Raw genomic sequence first — 21,335 nt, 5'->3', positions numbered from 1 at the left:
AGGCTGCGGGCGCCAATAACCCAATATCGACGTTGCAGGATGCGGGGTCCAGCGTGTAATGTAATTTCGTGAACATCGCGAATGATCAGTTTCGCAAGTGGGCAGTTTTTTGGCAGGATAATCGGATGTCTTACATCAGCAGCTACTTCAGCGTTCTTGATCCTACCTCCTACTCGCAGGACGTTTTTCCCATCGAGATATGGCTGCAATGTCAAAATACTACTCCGAAGCGGAATCGGCTTTCTTCTGTTACAAAGAGAAATTTCATTAGAAAAATACAGTGATTGTGTATACCTTATCAAGCGCAGTTCAGCTTCGGATATCTCTTGACAGCAGGGAGGACCGACCCGTTTAGGAGCGTTGATTCGTGTCTTAACACGAGCGTTGACGAAAAATCTTAACACGTAAGCAATGATGCGGCGCAGCTTGGAATACGATGAATATCTCATCAATACCGGCCAGTGGTCATCTGAGCTCGTAGCATGGGCGACGACCTTGCTACGAACGCCCAACTGAGTTGTGTGGTGCGAAGGTGATAGCTTCCAGAAATGGTCAGGACCTTTTAAGAATTCAGGACCAGACCACCATAGCAGTAGTTCAGACGGGGCTACACCTCTAGAAGCGCAATCTGCTGGATTTAGTTCAGAGCGGATATGATTCCAACATTCAGGCGGTAAGACTTCTTGGATGTCAGCAACGCGATTGGCAACGAAGGTTATCCACTTACTAGGATGCGCCTGAAGCCATGCCAATGTAATAGTTGAGTCAGTCCAAGCATAGATCGGATAGCGGAGATCACCCCAGCTATGTAACACGCTTCGCGCCAATTTAGCAGCAAGATGTGCAGCGCACAATTCTAAGCGTGGCAGGGTTGTTGTTTTAAGTGGTGCTACCTTAGTCTTCGACGAGATCAGCACAACAGTAGTACTGCCGTCGTCCTGTTATGTGCGCGCGTACATTACGGCAGCGTAAGCGCGTTCGGAAGCGTCAGCGAAAGTGAACGACTCACCTGCTCCCGAGCCAAACCAGCGACTTATCTTTAAACTTGATAGCAGTGGTAATTCCGAGCGATGTTGTCGCCACTGTGCTGCGATGCAGTCTGGAATAACGTCATCTCGCGCAAGTCTTTTTTCGATGCTTAGTAGACTTCGAACAGCATAACTTCGTGATGCTCCCAAGGGTACGTCAGATTTCAGCGGCAGCTCTACTATAAATCGACCGTCAGGTGACCTTCTGTGCGTTTTTTCGAAAAGCTCTTCACAATAGCGTTCTTCGTAGGGGAGGTGGGCCTTTTTCGGTGCTTCTTCTAACTCCCAAAGTCTAGTGAGCGCTCGATCTAAATGAACTTTACAATGCAGAGACTGTAAGCCGAGCGAAGTGGATTCGGATCCATCGACATTTCCAAACAACGTCCAACCGAAAACCGTTCGTTGAGCCATGGGCATACCGGGTGGTCCCTTACGAATCTCCGAGCAGAGGAGCTGTCCCATGACGTCCATTCCGAATAAGATATCGATACGCCCGGGTTTCATGAAGTGCTGATCGGCTAAAAGTAGATCTTGTATGTGCGGCAACGCCGACACCTTCAAGGGCTGTGTTGGCAAATCACTTGTGATTTTAGGCAGAATCAATGCGTCAACAGTAAAGCATTGGGCTGAAAAATGAGATGATAATGAAAGTAATACTTCACCTCTAGAGCGTATCCCTTGGGAGGAACCAATTCCAGAAATCAATATTGCGGACCCTCTTCGCGGTAACCCCAAGCGTTGTACACATGACTCGGTTACGAAGGAAGCATACGAACCAGAATCAAACAGCAAGCGAGCGGGTTGCCAATGACCAGAGCAATCGCGTACCTTGACTAAGGCGGTCGCCAACAGCACAGTTCTTTCTCTTGGATGAGGCTGGTTGGGATTGGCATTCAAATATGAAGACGTACAGGCAGCAGCGGTGTCTGTGGAAGGACCGTTAGAGGATGAAACGGTTGCGTTCGTTTGATGCATGACGTCTGCGGCGGGGGAGAAAGGCCTAAGAGAGGCGCTGTTGACGAAATGAGCAAATGAGAGCAAAAAAAAATTAAAAAAAAAATGTTTTTTAAAATTCATAAATTTAAATTTTTTTTTTTTTTTATTAATATAAGCCTGCAAATATTTACGCACAGGATACATGTAAGTTCATAATTCTGAATTACCCTCAAAATGTCAAAACAAAATTAAAAGTGTTTCGTTATCATTATGCACACACTAGAAAGCGTTTAGTTATTATCATTGCCAAAAAATAATCAGTGGCGCCTGGTGGCACCTGCAATTGATTAAAACTGAAAGAGACGCTATTAAGCAACACGTTGATACTAGTTTCTGACCGTAGGTAAATGTAGCTCAACTTGCAGATCCAAGATTATGAAGGAATATGATTTTTTTTTTTTTTCGTAAAATTAATTATAAATAGATAATCAAATGCTTCACAGCCTTTGTTCTCCCGGCTAAAATATATAAAAACATCGTACCCTAAATGAAAAATAAAAAATTGGAAGTCGGCTCAAGCAAAAGGAAAAAAAAACACCTTGCGCTTTGAAGTTTTTTCTTAGTCAGTTCAATACTATAAAAAATTATACTTTTGACATATCTATAAAAAAAAAACTGTAAGTCGGAGGTTTAGTAATTCTTTTTGATTTTATTGTTGGTTCTATTCTGGAATTTAGAAATACCATTAAACATTGCGTAGGTGGTGTGTTGCAAATTTGACTTTCTTCCGCTAAATCCCCAGTGTGCGTCGCTTCAAAAAGCAACGTACCTGAAGAAAAAAAAATGTAAAACAAAATACCATTATCCCTTCAATAATAACCAAAAATAACACAGAAAACCTACAATCAACAATAGAAACCAAAACAAACACCAACCAACAAAAACAACACCACAATCAAATCTCATCTACCATTACCCAAAACACATGCCTACCGGCAAACGAAACACATGGAACCTCAAATGCAAATTACAAATACCCATCCCCTATTATCTCACCAAACTACACTACCTGCGAAACAAGTAAAAGTAGTACTATGGAAATCCACACGTTTTCACAACAACAACCAAACACAACAATACACTCCAGAGATTCATCTGCGACCACAAGCAACAACATACTAGCTACATCTCCAACAATGGCAACATCCGAAGAATACCTAGACAAAGCACCAACGCTCAGTAAGGACCAAAACTCCACCTCGTTCACACAATAACATATTTAGATACAAATTATTATTTACATATACACAATTTCCACAAAAATCTGTACAAAACTATATCTATCACCACACACGTACACTTATCCATACATACAGGGTGGTTGATGAATTTTGCTACATTAAGAAACTCAAATAACTTTTTTTTAGTGTATGGAATTCATTTATTTTTTTTTCAAGTTGAAGGTCATTAAATTTTATTAAATGTAGCTTAACTAGTTTTAAAAATAATTGAATTTAAATGCCCCCCATGCTCGTTGACACAAGTGCGGCATCTTAGTAAAAAGTTGTTCATTGCTGCTTTGAGAGTTGCGACAGGAATAGCCGCAATTGTTGCCCGAATGGATTGTTTTAGTTCATCCAAATTTGTTGGCTTTGTTTTATAAACTTCTTGTTTACATAAACCCCACAAGAAAAAGTCAGGTGCAGTAAGGTCAGGCGACCTGGGGGGCCAACGAAATTCGGAGTTTCTTGAAATCAGTTTATTGGGAAATTTTCGTCGCAACTCTGTCATAACAGTCTGGGCTATGTGAGGCGTTGCCCCATCTTGTTGAAACCACACAGAGTTGAAAGGAATTCTCTTTCGGCGTAGTTCTGGATAGAAAAATTCTTTCAGCATTTTCAAATAACGGTCTCCAGTAACCGTAACGGTGTGACCATTTTCTTCAAAAAAATAAGGCCCGACAATACAGCGTGAAGAAACCGCACACCACACTGTCACGCGAAAAGGATGCAATTCCGTCTCGTGGAGTATCTGTGGGTTAGAAGTACTCCATATTCGACAATTTTGTTTGTTCACATTGCCGTTTAAATCGAAATGGGCCTCATCAGACATGAAAAGGCAGTTTAACATGTTTTGGTCTTCTTCCACCATTTGCAGGATCTTCTGGCAAAATTCCAAGCGAATCGGCAAGTCTGCTGCATTCAGTTTGTTAACCATTTGAATTTTGTAGGGAAATAAGTCTAAATCTTTGTGCATTGTTGTTTGCAAAGACTGTCGGCTGACACCAAGTTGAGCAGATAAGCTTCTTGTTGAAATCCTTGGATTGCTTTGTATAGCTGCAGCTACAGCAGTGATCGTTTCCTCCGTCCGAACTGGTGGGTTTCGATGATAAGGCCTTCTTGCGACTGTTCCTTACTCAGCAAAATTATTCCCCAGTCTCATTATGGTCCATCTGCTCGGGGGATCGCCGCCAAACATCCGCCTGTACTCTCTCTGTACCAAAACTACGGACTCCAGTGCGTGATAGCGGCGGACTATCCAAATTCTTGTTTGCGTGTCCCAGTTATCCATTTTAATAAATTTTAAATATCAATCTGCAAATTAAAACAAAAATGGAACAGATAACTTAAAAAGAAAAAAAGTTATTCAATTTTTTTTGGTAGCGGCTTTCATCAGCCACCCTGTACTAAGCTCAGCCACTAAAATTAGAGTATTTTTATATCATCAGTATGTTACTTGCTGTATAGCCTACATTATGTACCATAACAATGTCTGTTAAAATTGCACAGTGGAATATCAAAAGATGTTTTAACAATTACAATGAGCTAGATCTCTTAGTCAGAGACACGAAACCTCATCTGATATGTCTCCAAGAAACCCATATCCCCACCACATTAAACACGCAGTCACACCAAAAAACTACGCAGGGTACTTCAACAACAGCCAATGCAATAACACTTCTAAGCAAGGAGTGGCCATTCTTATCAAGGCGATATACCCCACAGAACAATATTACAAAATTCCATGCCTTTATCCATAGCCATCGAATTCCATCTTTCCCCGCCATTCACAATAATCAACACCTACATACCTCCTAGTCAAAAATTCTCTGAGACTGATATTTTCCCTCTGCTATCCCACACCCACAATTCCACATTACTTCTAGGTGATTTCAATGCCTGGAGCCCATTATGGGGCTCTCCAAAACCAAACCCCGCGGTATAACGATGGAAAACATAATCTTAACAAAAAATCTTGTCATCTTAAATGACGGATCTCCAACACACCTTTCTACACACAACACTTTCACACACATTGACCTTACGCTAGTTGACGCAAATCTAAGTCCTCGATGCACTTGGCAAGTACTTGAAAGTCTATATGGAAGTGATCATTACCCAATACTTTATGAAATATAAACCAACTCACGTCCCTGTAACCTCAAAAAATCGCCAAAATTTAAAACAGACACCGCCAATTGGCAACTGTATCAATCCCTCTGTGAAAGAAACTTCGATAATTGGAACTCCACTAACGTCCACCAACATGCTTCAAAAATTACAAAAGCCATCAAAATTGCGGCCAATATAGCTATCCCACAGAGTATTACCTCACACATCAGAAAATATTCAACATGGTGGAACAAGGACTTAAACACTCTTCGTACCAATAAACAAAAGCTTTGGCAAATATACAAATCCACCCCCTCCCTTCCCAACTTAATAGAGTACAAAAAAGCTAACGCACTGGCGTTCAACCTTTCAACCACCCTTACACTAACCTCAATCCTGAATGCAAAAAATCAATTTTCCCATCTACACTATCGAAAACGCAAACCAGTATCTTCCCCCGCCTAAGAATTGCCCACTCCAAACTAACTCACGAACACCTCCTCACATCCACACCTCCTTCTGCTTGTCCATATTGCAGACACAACCTAATCATACTACACATCCTTGACAACTGCCCATCTCTGTCCACCAAAAGACAACTCCACTTCAATTCCACACAACCTTCCAAACTCCTAAAAAACATAACCGTCGACAATGTACTTAAAATATTCAATTTCCTAAAAGATATCAACCTAATCAACAGCATTTAAACCAATATCGACGAATTAAAAAGCTTAACAATTTTCTATACGTGTAAAATAGCATATAAAGTAATATTTAAAACAATAGCACCGTAGGCCTAAGTAGCTAGTGTGCTCTATCAATTAGTGTTATATTTCATACTGCTCTAATAAATAATAATAATAATAATAATAATAATAATAATAATAATAAATTCAAAAGTTTTTTGTAAATAAATAAAATAATGAGAAAGTGCGCAACTTGTTTTAAATAAATAAATCCCTTCTCTGCTTTCTATTTCATGCATGCATGCATGGATGTGTATATTAAGCTTATCAATAGGCACGAAGTATTGAAAACGACATCCAAGCATACGATTATCAGCGTATGTATGTACAGTGAACCAAAAAGAAAGTGGGACACCAGCCATTTGCTGAGCCAAATGCAGCGAACAAACGCGATGAACGATGAATCCGTCATACAACAATATTGGCTGCAACAATTGCCTGAAGCTGCACACGCTGTTATTGCCGGTATGCTGCAGGCCCAACCAAGCACACCTTTACACCAACTCGCCATTACCGCCGATGCAGTACTCGACGCACTAAGCCGCGACTCTAAATCAGCCTCACCAGTTCGAGCAGCAGCCGTCAACGCTATCGAAACTCCTACAACTCCTACAAATCAATTCACCGTACTCCAAAAGCGAATCGAAATGCAAGACATTGCCCTCGAAAAATTAAGCAACAAGTTAAGTATGCTTTTGTCCCGAAACCGCAGCCGACAACGTGAACGTTCACGGAGCAAGGCCAAACGGCCGAATACACCACATCGCAGTACCAACGTTGAGCAATTACCGACCTGTTGGTACCATCGTGAGTATGGCACTCAGGCCCGTAAATGTCGAAATCCATGTGATTTCCCTACTAAAATCCAAATTTCAATAAAAAACTTAAATCTGCCGAGCTCGACAGTCCTGGCAGGGTAACATCGTCGAGCAACAAATCACAATGCGAACTAGAGGTAAAATTTTCCGAATTTACAAAATCCAAACGTTTTTTCATTCCTGACAGAAAATCAACCCAATTATTTTTGATCGATACCGGCGCAGAAGTATCGGTCATCCCAGCATCTCGTGTTTCGTCGCTTGTCAAACTCTAACGGTTCCACGCTTTACGCAGCAAACAGTACAGCCATAAAAACGTATGGCATGATACGTCGCACACTTGACTTCGGCCTTCAGCACAAACTTACTTGGGATTTCGTCATTGCAGAAACAAAGTATGCAATCATCGGTGCAGACTTCCTTCGCCATTTTAATTTAATCGTCATTATCGTAAATTCTACATTAACTGTCAGCACAACAGCACCAAGGCACGCGAACATATGCGCCTTCGGAAAAACAACAAGCTTCGAAACACATGTAATATAGTATGATTATAAGTCGGATATTCCTTAACATTAATATGCATACACATTTATTGTTTTGTTTTGGTTTTAAAATAATTTATTGTCCACTTATGCATTCACTTTGCTGTGCCGTTTAGATAATATCATATTTCTTAAAAGGTTCATTACACTTGAAACTAAATGCAAACATAGCTAACGTAATTCTTTTATGTGCGGCGCGTGAATGCTAGAATCATATTACATAAGTAAACACCGAAAAATTATTATTGGTTTGCATTGACTAAAATTCCTATAAAAACGGTTGTACGTAGTATGTAAAAAATCAGAAATAAAACAATTGCTTTACAAGCTGGATGCCCAGCTTGAAGTAAATAATAAAATAAATGAAAAAGAATTATTTATAAATTATTTCATTACATGGCTATCCTGCCAGCTTGGTGCTAAGATTTTTTTGCACAAGTGGCGGAAAGCGCAATGCTAATTCCAAAGTCCTGGTATTGATCAGCCGATAAGATCTGCCAGCTGCGTAGAAGTTCCTGGTCTGGCCAATAGATCAGAAGATAGATGACCACAGAAGGGCCGAAAGCTATCTCCATTGAGGAGTATAGGAGAAGAAATAAACTAATAAAGAAACCAGCCGAAATAGTCATCCCAATCGTAAAGAAGCCAAAGCGCACCTTGGAACAAGGCTTGCTCCATTTGGGAACGCATCTCAAAGTTGGAATTCCTGCTGCAACAGCGTAAGCAGATTAAATAAATACATACAAAACAAAAAACTGTGCGTGCTTCACGCAGACAGTATAGGCTGACAAGCGTTAACCGCTCGCAGAAAAACAAAAAACTGTGCGTGCTTCACGCAGACAGTATAGGCTGACAGGCGTTAACCGCTCGCAAAAAAAAAAAATTTTGTTAAATTTTCATTTAATACAAAAAAAAATTTTTTTCAAAATGTTTATTCGTTTATTCGTTTATTTTTTTTATTCAGTCTACAAATAATTCTTACAGACTATATTAGACAAATTTTTAATTATTAATTAAAGATTATAAACAATTGCTGCCTAAAATTATATAAACTTAGTCTAAAGTCGAGGCTAGGATAATTATTGCAGAATCGAATGCATCTCACCATTGGTTCATTGAGGGCATAGTTAGTTCTATACCGTTGATCTACAAATAAACGAACCTGCCTTAAATCATGGTGCTTTGTTTGAAGTGTAATTAGACTCTGTAACTCACGACAATTTATATTGAAATTTAAAAGATTATACACGAAGAGAATCGAAAAGTAGATTCGTCTGTCCTCAAGGCTTTGCAGTCCAATCAATTTGCGTCTGCCTATATAACTAGGGAGCCCTTTAGGCCAGCGCAGCTTACACAACGCATATTTGGTAAAGACTTTTTGGACTCTTTCAATCTTATTTATATGACATTGGTAGAATGGGTTCCATATTAGAGAACAATAATCTAGTCGGCTTCGAATTAAGGAGACGTAGAGTGCTTTCAAAGTCAAGGGATCTGAAAAGTCTTCCGTATTACGACGTAAAAATCCAATCATAGAAAAAGCTTTAGAGATAATGTAATCAATATGTTTCGAGAACGTAAGTCCTGAATCGAAGATTATGCCCAAGTCTTTGATTTCCTCTTTCCTTATAAGTATAATATCGTTCAAAAAGTAATTAAAGATTAATGGATTGGGTTTCTTCCTGTATGAAACCACGCAGCATTTGTCGGTATTCAAGTGTAGGTGGTTCATGGTACACCAATCTTGAAGATGTTTGAGATCCTTTTGAAGATTGGAACAATCTTCAATACAGCTGATTTGTAAAAATAGCTTTACATCATCTGCAAACATTAAGCATTTTACATATTGAAATATTTTAGGTAAGTCGTTTATGAATATTAAGAAAAGAATTGGCCCACAGTGAGTCCCTTGGGGTATTCCGGACCAAGCATTAATTAATAATGTAGATTTAGACGATGCTATTTTAACGAATAATTTCCTTCTCGTAAGGTAGCTTAAAAAGAATTTTAAAAGTGTTCCCTTAATACCGCATGCACTCAACTTCTTAATGAGAATAGAATGGTCTACTTTATCGAATGCCTTTGAGAAATCCGTGTAAACTACATCTAGTTGTGCGCGATTTACAAAAGCGTTAATAATATTATTTGTGACTAGTGCCAAATTAGTACAAGTGGATTTTAAGGGGACAAAGCCATGCTGGTACTCGCAGATAAGATCACTAATACGACTTAACATTTTAACTTTGAGAATAGAATCAAATAATTTCGAAATGGTGCTTTGTTTAACTATTGGGAGATAGTTGCATACCTCATTTCGGCTTCCTGACTTATAAATTGGCGTGATTGAGCATATTTTCTAAGCATCTAAGAAAATCGATTTGTTTAGACATTTATTGAAGAGAATTGAGATCGGTTTCGCTATTGAGGTGGAGACGAGTTTAAAAAATACGGGGCAGAAACCTTCGTGATCGGTAGATGAGCTATTATTCAGTTTTGAAGCTGCTTGTACAACATCATTGGTTGAAACAGTAAAGTCATCATAAGATTCAGAAGAGGATACATTAAGGTTAAAAGTGTCTAATTTGTCAAATTTTTCATAAACTTTTTGGAAAAATTTTGCAAAGAGGTCGCACGAGTCTTGTTCATTATCCGAAACAATGCCATCGTAATTTAAGCAAGTGGGGAAGCCGTTGGTCTTTCGTTTATTGTTGATATAACGCCAAAAGCTAGAGGGATTTGATTTTAAATTTGATTCAATTCTAAATATATAATGTTTAAATAAGTAGTTATGAAGACAATTGAATTCCCCTTTCAATCGGAGTAAGTTGTCTCGATCGCTTATGCTAGTGGTTCTTTTTAATTTCTTGTATGCTTTATTTTTTAAATTTTTCAGATGACAAAGCCTCGAGTTAAACCAGGGGGGTTTCTTATGAGATTTCCAATTTCGTAGAGGAACAAAGTGGGAAATTGTTGATAGTAACTTGTCACATAAAATACTATAAGATGTTTTAGGATCATCGAAAGTGTTCAAAAATGACCAATCTGTGTTATCAATGTATTCGCTCATCTTTGTAACATCAGCTTTAGAGTAATTGGGTCCAAGTGTAGTGATCGACGATAGTTTATCGAATTTATAAATTTCGAAATTTATTAAGAGCGCTTTATGATGTTGACTATTACTTAAAATAGGTAAATAGCATTGTTGGCAAGATGAATTCAAGTCTGCAGAAATAAAAGCTAAATCCAATATTCGATTGTTATCGTTTAGAACTGAATTGATTTGTTTAAGGCCAAACGATAATAAAGTGCTTACAAACAGTAACTCTATTTCAGATTTAACGTTAGAAGGTATTAGATTATTATTATATGACAACCATGAAATATTTCCTAAATTAAGGTCTCCAAGATACATAATTTCATCATTTTGAGTTAAATTATTATAAATAGATGCTAAATTATTTAAATGCTTTTCATAGATTTCATACGTGCTATCTGGTGGAATGTAGGATAACAAAAAGAAGATACAGCGGTTTAATGAAAATTTTATCTTAACACATATTTGTTCTATACTGTTAGAGTATAAGTTTAGAGAAACATTACTACTACACAAATTAGCTTTTACTGCCCACAGTACTCCACCTCCTCTAGAAAGGCCAGAGGTTGTTGGGTTGCGATCTAAGCGATAGACGTGATAATTTTCGTCGAAAAATTCTGATGAAAATATTTGCTCGTGAAACCAAGTTTCTGATAAAGCAATAATTTCGTAATCGTGTAAATGCATATCACGACGAAACTGAGCAGATTTAGTTCGCATTCCACTAACATTATGATAATATACAGCATATTTGTTAGTAGGTTCACTAATATGGTCTTTAGCAGTAGTATGTAGTCAAATTGATTTCTCTGCCGGCGCCGCTGTTTGAAAAAATTTAAAGGGCCGCACGTTTACATTGGCTGGCCATAAGTTTGGATTCATCAATTTATCATAGTATGATGAAGAGATGCCTATTTTAAAATTCACCCTCTTTAGCGAGTCAATTTGGACGTCTCTTTTGATTAATTTATAGCAAGAGATAAGGTTCTGGTCGATGTTTGCATGTTTTGCAATGTATGCTATTATATCTTCCGCTGATACCGACGGTTTAAAAGATGAGATGTGTAACCATATTCAGCGAGTAGCGACGTCAAGTTCGCAGTTATCATTTGCACCAACAAAAAGAATATTATTTTCTTTTCTCTTACGCTGTATTGCTAAGCTCGGCACACACAATGAAGAGTTAGTATTACATGAAACAGCAGGTGAAGAGATTACACCTGCGCCTTTGTCATTTGCAGCAGCAGTAGTATTTGGAGCGAACGGGAGAGGTGTTGTAACGGATTCAAGGTGAGCGGGAACCCCAGCATTGGCTTTAGCTACGGCGGCAGTTTGGGCGTAAGAGAGAGATCCAGTGAGAGAATTAGCAGCATTAGAGGTCAACACATTAGCATCAGCAACGATTAAAGTACATGTTTAAAAACTATTTTAAAAAAAAAATTTTAAAAACAATGTTTTTTAAAATTCATAAATTTTAATTTTTTTTTTTATTAATATAAGCCAGCAAATATTTACGCACAGGATACATGTAAGTTCATAATTCTGAATTACCCTCAAAATGTCAAAACAAAATTAAAAGTGTTTCGTTATCATTATGCACACACTAGAAAGCGTTTAGTTATTATCATTGCCAAAAAATAATCAGTGGCGCCTGGTGGCACCTGCAATTGATTAAAACTGAAAGAGACGCTATTAAGCAACACGTTGATACTAGTTTCTGACCGTAGGTAAATGTAGCTCAACTTGCAGATCCAAGATTATGAAGGAATATGATTTTTTTTTTTTTTCGTAAAATTAATTATAAATAGATAATCAAATGCTTCACAGCCTTTGTTCTCCCGGCTAAAATATATAAAAACATCGTACCCTAAATGAAAAATAAAAAATTGGAAGTCGGCTCAAGCAAAAGGAAAAAAAAACACCTTGCGCTTTGAAGTTTTTTCTTAGTCAGTTCAATACTATAAAAAATTATACTTTTGACATATCTATAAAAAAAAACTGTAAGTCGGAGGTTTAGTAATTCTTTTTGATTTTATTGTTGGTTCTATTCTGGAATTTAGAAATACCATTAAACATTGCGTAGGTGGTGTGTTGCAAATTTGACTTTCTTCCGCTAAATCCCCAGTGTGCGTCGCTTCAAAAAGCAACGTACCTGAAGAAAAAAAAATGTAAAACAAAATACCATTATCCCTTCAATAATAACCAAAAATAACACAGAAAACCTACAATCAACAATAGAAACCAAAACAAACACCAACCAACAAAAACAACACCACAATCAAATCTCATCTACCATTACCCAAAACACATGCCTACCGGCAAACGAAACACATGGAACCTCAAATGCAAATTACAAATACCCATCCCCTATTATCTCACCAAACTACACTACCTGCGAAACAAGTAAAAGTAGTACTATGGAAATCCACACGTTTTCACAACAACAACCAAACACAACAATACACTCCAGAGATTCATCTGCGACCACAAGCAACAACATACTAGCTACATCTCCAACAATGGCAACATCCGAAGAATACCTAGACAAAGCACCAACGCTCAGTAAGGACCAAAACTCCACCTCGTTCACACAATAACATATTTAGATACAAATTATTATTTACATATACACAATTTCCACAAAAATCTGTACAAAACTATATCTATCACCACACACGTACACTTATCCATACATACAGGGTGGTTGATGAATTTTGCTACATTAAGAAACTCAAATAACTTTTTTTTAGTGTATGGAATTCATTTATTTTTTTTTCAAGTTGAAGGTCATTAAATTTTATTAAATGTAGCTTAACTAGTTTTAAAAATAATTGAATTTAAATGCCCCCCATGCTCGTTGACACAAGTGCGGCATCTTAGTAAAAAGTTGTTCATTGCTGCTTTGAGAGTTGCGACAGGAATAGCCGCAATTGTTGCCCGAATGGATTGTTTTAGTTCATCCAAATTTGTTGGCTTTGTTTTATAAACTTCTTGTTTACATAAACCCCACAAGAAAAAGTCAGGTGCAGTAAGGTCAGGCGACCTGGGGGGCCAACGAAATTCGGAGTTTCTTGAAATCAGTTTATTGGGAAATTTTCGTCGCAACTCTGTCATAACAGTCTGGGCTATGTGAGGCGTTGCCCCATCTTGTTGAAACCACACAGAGTTGAAAGGAATTCTCTTTCGGCGTAGTTCTGGATAGAAAAATTCTTTCAGCATTTTCAAATAACGGTCTCCAGTAACCGTAACGGTGTGACCATTTTCTTCAAAAAAATAAGGCCCGACAATACAGCGTGAAGAAACCGCACACCACACTGTCACGCGAAAAGGATGCAATTCCGTCTCGTGGAGTATCTGTGGGTTAGAAGTACTCCATATTCGACAATTTTGTTTGTTCACATTGCCGTTTAAATCGAAATGGGCCTCATCAGACATGAAAAGGCAGTTTAACATGTTTTGGTCTTCTTCCACCATTTGCAGGATCTTCTGGCAAAATTCCAAGCGAATCGGCAAGTCTGCTGCATTCAGTTTGTTAACCATTTGAATTTTGTAGGGAAATAAGTCTAAATCTTTGTGCATTGTTGTTTGCAAAGACTGTCGGCTGACACCAAGTTGAGCAGATAAGCTTCTTGTTGAAATCCTTGGATTGCTTTGTATAGCTGCAGCTACAGCAGTGATCGTTTCCTCCGTCCGAACTGGTGGGTTTCGATGATAAGGCCTTCTTGCGACTGTTCCTTACTCAGCAAAATTATTCACCAGTTTCATTATGGTCCATCTGCTCGGGGGATCGCCGCCAAACATCCGCCTGTACTCTCTCTGTACCAAAACTACGGACTCCAGTGCGTGATAGCGGCGGACTATCCAAATTCTTGTTTGCGTGTCCCAGTTATCCATTTTAATAAATTTTAAATATCAATCTGCAAATTAAAACAAAAATGGAACAGATAACTTAAAAAGAAAAAAAGTTATTCAATTTTTTTTTGGTAGCGGCTTTCATCAGCCACCCTGTACTAAGCTCAGCCACTAAAATTAGAGTATTTTTATATCATCAGTATGTTACTTGCTGTATAGCCTACATTATGTACCATAACAATGTCTGTTAAAATTGCACAGTGGAATATCAAAAGATGTTTTAACAATTACAATGAGCTAGATCTCTTAGTCAGAGACACGAAACCTCATCTGATATGTCTCCAAGAAACCCATATCCCCACCACATTAAACACGCAGTCACACCAAAAAACTACGCAGGGTACTTCAACAACAGCCAATGCAATAACACTTCTAAGCAAGGAGTGGCCATTCTTATCAAGCCGATATACCCCACAGAACAATATTACAAAATTCCATGCCTTTATCCATAGCCATCGAATTCCATCTTTCCCCGCCATTCACAATAATCAACACCTACATACCTCCTAGTCAAAAATTCTCTGAGACTGATATTTTCCCTCTGCTATCCCACACCCACAATTCCACATTACTTCTAGGTGATTTCAATGCCTGGAGCCCATTATGGGGCTCTCCAAAACCAAACCCCGCGGTATAACGATGGAAAACATAATCTTAACAAAAAATCTTGTCATCTTAAATGACGGATCTCCAACACACCTTTCTACACACAACACTTTCACACACATTGACCTTACGCTAGTTGACGCAAATCTAAGTCCTCGATGCACTTGGCAAGTACTTGAAAGTCTATATGGAAGTGATCATTACCCAATACTTTATGAAATATAAACCAACTCACGTCCCTGTAACCTCAAAAAATCGCCAAAATTTAAAACAGACACCGCCAATTGGCAACTGTATCAATCCCTCTGTGAAAGAAACTTCGATAATTGGAACTCCACTAACGTCCACCAACATGCTTCAAAAATTACAAAAGCCATCAAAATTGCGGCCAATATAGCTATCCCACAGAGTATTACCTCACACATCAGAAAATATTCAACATGGTGGAACAAGGACTTAAACACTCTTCGTACCAATAAACAAAAGCTTTGGCAAATATACAAATCCACCCCCTCCCTTCCCAACTTAATAGAGTACAAAAAAGCTAACGCACTGGCGTTCAACCTTTCAACCACCCTTACACTAACCTCAATCCTGAATGCAAAAAATCAATTTTCCCATCTACACTATCGAAAACGCAAACCAGTATCTTCCCCCGCCTAAGAATTGCCCACTCCAAACTAACTCACGAACACCTCCTCACATCCACACCTCCTTCTGCTTGTCCATATTGCAGGCACAACCTAATCATACTACACATCCTTGACAACTGCCCATCTCTGTCCACCAAAAGACAACTCCACTTCAATTCCACACAACCTTCGAAACTCCTAAAAAACATAACCGTCGACAATGTACTTAAAATATTCAATTTCCTAAAAGATATCAACCTAATCAACAGCATTTAAACCAATATCGACGAATTAAAAAGCTTAACAATTTTCTATACGTGTAAAATAGCATATAAAGTAATATTTAAAACAATAGCACCGTAGGCCTAAGTAGCTAGTGTGCTCTATCAATTAGTGTTATATTTCATACTGCTCTAATAAATAATAATAATAATAATAATAATAATAATAATAAATTCAAAAGTTTTTTGTAAATAAATAAAATAATGAGAAAGTGCGCAACTTGTTTTAAATAAATAAATCCCTTCTCTGCTTTCTATTTCATGCATGCATGCATGGATGTGTATATTAAGCTTATCAATAGGCACGAAGTATTGAAAACGACATCCAAGCATACGATTATCAGCGTATGTATGTACAGTGAACCAAAAAGAAAGTGGGACACCAGCCATTTGCTGAGCCAAATGCAGCGAACAAACGCGATGAACGATGAATCCGTCATACAACAATATTGGCTGCAACAATTGCCTGAAGCTGCACACGCTGTTATTGCCGGTATGCTGCAGGCCCAACCAAGCACACCTTTACACCAACTCGCCATTACCGCCGATGCAGTACTCGACGCACTAAGCCGCGACTCTAAATCAGCCTCACCAGTTCGAGCAGCAGCCGTCAACGCTATCGAAACTCCTACAACTCCTACAAATCAATTCACCGTACTCCAAAAGCGAATCGAAATGCAAGACATTGCCCTCGAAAAATTAAGCAACAAGTTAAGTATGCTTTTGTCCCGAAACCGCAGCCGACAACGTGAACGTTCACGGAGCAAGGCCAAACGGCCGAATACACCACATCGCAGTACCAACGTTGAGCAATTACCGACCTGTTGGTACCATCGTGAGTATGGCACTCAGGCCCGTAAATGTCGAAATCCATGTGATTTCCCTACTAAAATCCAAATTTCAATAAAAAACTTAAATCTGCCGAGCTCGACAGTCCTGGCAGGGTAACATCGTCGAGCAACAAATCACAATGCGAACTAGAGGTAAAATTTTCCGAATTTACAAAATCCAAACGTTTTTTCATTCCTGACAGAAAATCAACCCAATTATTTTTGATCGATACCGGCGCAGAAGTATCGGTCATCCCAGCATCTCGTGTTTCGTCGCTTGTCAAACTCTAACGGTTCCACGCTTTACGCAGCAAACAGTACAGCCATAAAAACGTATGGCATGATACGTCGCACACTTGACTTCGGCCTTCAGCACAAACTTACTTGGGATTTCGTCATTGCAGAAACAAAGTATGCAATCATCGGTGCAGACTTCCTTCGCCATTTTAATTTAATCGTCATTATCGTAAATTCTACATTAACTGTCAGCACAACAGCACCAAGGCACGCGAACATATGCGCCTTCGGAAAAACAACAAGCTTCGAAACACATGTAATATAGTATGATTATAAGTCGGATATTCCTTAACATTAATATGCATACACATTTATTGTTTTGTTTTGGTTTTAAAATAATTTATTGTCCACTTATGCATTCACTTTGCTGTGCCGTTTAGATAATATCATATTTCTTAAAAGGTTCATTACACTTGAAACTAAATGCAAACATAGCTAACGTAATTCTTTTATGTGCGGCGCGTGAATGCTAGAATCATATTACATAAGTAAACACCGAAAAATTATTATTGGTTTGCATTGACTAAAATTCCTATAAAAACGGTTGTACGTAGTATGTAAAAAATCAGAAATAAAACAATTGCTTTACAAGCTGGATGCCCAGCTTGAAGTAAATAATAAAATAAATGGAAAAGAATTATTTATAAATTATTTCATTACATGGCGATCCTGCCAGCTTGGTGCTAAGATTTTTTTGCACAAGTGGCGGAAAGCGCAATGCTAATTCCAAAGTCCTGGTATTGATCAGCCGATAAGATCTGCCAGCTGCGTAGAAGTTCCTGGTCTGGCCAATAGATCAGAAGATAGATGACCACAGAAGGGCCGAAAGCTATCTCCATTGAGGAGTATAGGAGAAGAAATAAACTAATAAAGAAACCAGCCGAAATAGTCATCCCAATCGTAAAGAAGCCAAAGCGCACCTTGGAACAAGGCTTGCTCCATTTGGGAACGCATCTCAAAGTTGGAATTCCTGCTGCAACAGCGTAAGCAGATTAAATAAATACATACAAAACAAAAAACTGTGCGTGCTTCACGCAGACAGTATAGGCTGACAAGCGTTAACCGCTCGCAGAAAAACAAAAAACTGTGCGTGCTTCACGCAGACAGCATAGGCTGACAGGCGTTAACCGCTCGCAAAAAAAAAAAAAAATTTTGTTAAATTTTCATTTAATACAAAAAAAAAATTTTTTCAAAATGTTTATACACACATTGTCGTTTAAAAAAAAAAAAAAAATTCAATGTACAAACAAAATTTATAAATTATATATCCTTACATTATAAATTATATGATTTACTGTATAAGGTCCCCAATAGCTAATTTTTCAGTAATGGGAAAAACTTTATCGAAAGTTGATAAACCCAATGCCAATGTAGTAAACGAAGTAGTCGTTAATACTGGCTTAAATTTAATAATATAGAAATTTGCTTAATTATAATCACAGTCATAACCTTATTGATATTAGCATTAAAATTATATGCTATGCATAATAAAAAACTAAAGAAAAAGTATATGAGTAGATCTAATGAGTTAGACAAAATATGAACAAATGGTCCGAAATTCATAAAACTTTACTTATAGAAAAAGAAAATTTTAAAAAATCGTTTAAATGCATTAATAAAAATATACAAATAAAGCAGGAAACAGTTAAAAAACATTTAGAAAATTTAGTGTTAGCATTAGAATCAATTAGAAATTTAACTCATATAAATTTCGAGCGACTTACAAAGGATCATCAAAAAGAAGCTCTTGACATATTTTGGCAACTACGAGATCAATTAGTAAAAGTATTAGCCAAATACAACATTCAACAAGAAGTATCTCATTCGATTAATGAGAAAATTTCAATAAATGTTATTGAAAACCTACCAGCTAATCTAGTAACAAAGCGTGAAACAGTTTCTGAAGAAACAGATTGTCCAATTACTAATTCAGAAATAGAATCAGAAGAGGAAGGCGAAATGACACAAACAGTTGTGGAATTTCTCAGCACGGCTGCAAAGCTAGTGGCTGAATTCGATGGTAAACAAGAAAATCTACGGTCATTCTTAGATTCCTTAAAATTAGTTGAAGTGATCAAGGGTGAGCACGAAACTGTTGCTGTTTCACTCATAAAAACAAAATTAAAAGGGAATGCCAGAAATCTCATAGACACAGAAACAACAATTTCTGAAATAATTACAAAACTTAACAGGTCGGTTAAAGGAGAATCGGTAGAAGTATTAGCTGCAAAAATAATGAGTATCAGACAGAACAACAAGCCAGCTAATAGTTATTGTAATGAGATAGAAGCTCTTACAAAAACCCTTGAAAGTGCCTATATCACAGATGTGTTGTCGGCAGAACTTGCAAGCAGATACTCGACACAAACTGCAGTAAAAGCATTGACCAAAAACTGCAACAAAATACAATACTACATTTTGGTCTACGACCATTCAATGGACGATTTGCAAGAAATGGAAGGTTCCAACGAAAAAACAACTTCCCCAGAAATCAAAATCGTTCAAATTTTGATAATTTAGGAAATAATAATCAAAATAGAAATCGCTACCGACAAGGCAGATAAAATTTCAACCGGAACATGACACACAATGTACGAGTTGCCCAATCGGACGAAAACAACTCGGAACTCTAATCTGCTCCTCTAAGATACATACGCTTAACCTTAACTTTAGCATTTTTGTACAACTTAAAATAGCAGATTTAAATACAAACATTACACTACTTGTAGATACTGGCGCAGATATATCACTCTTAAAATTCAATAAATCCACTTTTCAAAAAATAAACACAAAACACATTACAGCATTAAGCGGTATAGGGCAAGGCAAAATCAGTTCTATTGGTACAATATTTTTTGATTTAAAATTTACGAACTTTTTAATTCCACATAAATTTCACGTTATCCCAGATAACTTTCCAATTACATGTGATGGTATAATAGGCATGGACTTCATGAAAAAATTCAATTGTGTATTAGACTTTACTCAAAATTACGATGCTCTAATTCTGAGACCAGACAATTTAACACAAATTATAGAAATACCAATAACAACAACATGTAACGACGAAATAATTATTCCCGCAAGGTCAGAAGTTATACGAAAAATAAACTTACCTAATACCTTGGATGAAGCACTGATTCCAAATCAAGAACCACACCCTGGAATATTTATAGCCAATACCTTGGTAAAATCTGACAACGCCTATATCCGTATTTTAAATACAAATTATAATACAGTATCTTTAAAGCAAAGCACCATTTTAACTGAAAATGTTTCTGATTACGACATAATAAACAATGACACAGGTAATGCACAAAGAAAAACGGATATTCTCAACAAATTGAGAAAAAATTTTCCTAAAACATATGAAAAACAATTGACAAACCTATGTTCCGAATACAGTGACATATTTGGGTTAGAAACAGAAACAATAACAACAAATACTTTTTATAAGCAAAAGTTAATGGTTAAAGACAAACAGCCGGTATACATAAAGAACTACCGTATACCCCACACACATAAGGATGAAATTGAGAGACAAGTAAGCAAAATTATAGAAGACAAAATAGTCGAACCATCATTTTCAGAATACAATAGTCCAATACTATTGGTACCAAAAAAGTCTCTACCGAACTCAGTTGAAAAAAGATGGAGATTAGTAATCGACTACAGACAAATCAACAAAAAATTAATTGCAGATAAATTCCCGTTACCAAGAATAGATGACATTTTAGACCAACTCGGAAGGGCAAAGTATTTTTCATGTCTCGATCTAATGACTGGATTTCATCAAATAGAACTTGATAAAAATTCAAGAAATTTAACATCTTTTTCAACCAACAACGGTTCATACAGATTTACTAGACTACCATATGGCCTAAAGGTAGCACCTAATTCATTCCAAAAAAGGATGACAATTGCTTTCAGTGGTTTAAAACCAGAGCAAGCTTTCTTATATATGGATGACTTAGTAGTCCTTGGTTGCTCTGAAAAACATATGCTTTCAAACTTGAAAAATGTTTTCGATTTATGTAGAACACATAATCTAAAATTACACCCTGAAAAATGTTCATTTTTTATGCATGAAGTAACCTACCTCGGGCATAAATGTGCAAACAACGACAATAAGTACTCGGTAATAAAAAATTATCCTACACCCACAGACGGAGATAGTGCAAAAAGGTTCGTCGCCTTTTGCAACTACTACCGCAG

The 21,335-nt window shown here is 37.4% G+C and overlaps 1 protein-coding gene across 1 annotated transcript; it reads right to left on the bottom strand.

Moving 5' to 3' along the window:
* Window positions 1–941: 941 nt before the first annotated feature.
* LOC129250663 (uncharacterized) lies at window positions 942–2,003 on the bottom strand. Its single transcript, XM_054890268.1, has one exon. The coding sequence runs from the start codon at window positions 2,001–2,003 to the stop codon at window positions 942–944; it is 1,062 nt and encodes a 353-aa protein (XP_054746243.1).
* Between the last annotated feature and the right edge of the window lie 19,332 nt (window positions 2,004–21,335).

The sequence above is a fragment of the Anastrepha obliqua genome, chromosome 6 (genome assembly GCF_027943255.1).
Source record: "Anastrepha obliqua isolate idAnaObli1 chromosome 6, idAnaObli1_1.0, whole genome shotgun sequence".
NCBI classification, from domain to species: domain Eukaryota; kingdom Metazoa; phylum Arthropoda; class Insecta; order Diptera; family Tephritidae; genus Anastrepha; species Anastrepha obliqua.
The sequence above is the reverse complement of the archived record's forward strand: the minus strand, read 5'-3'. Positions and strand labels throughout refer to the sequence as shown.

What these genes read in the sequence shown, in the direction of transcription:
- LOC129250663 (XM_054890268.1), bottom strand. Translation starts at nt 2,003, where the DNA reads ATGCATCAAACGAACGCAACCGTTTCATCCTCTAACGGTCCTTCCACA.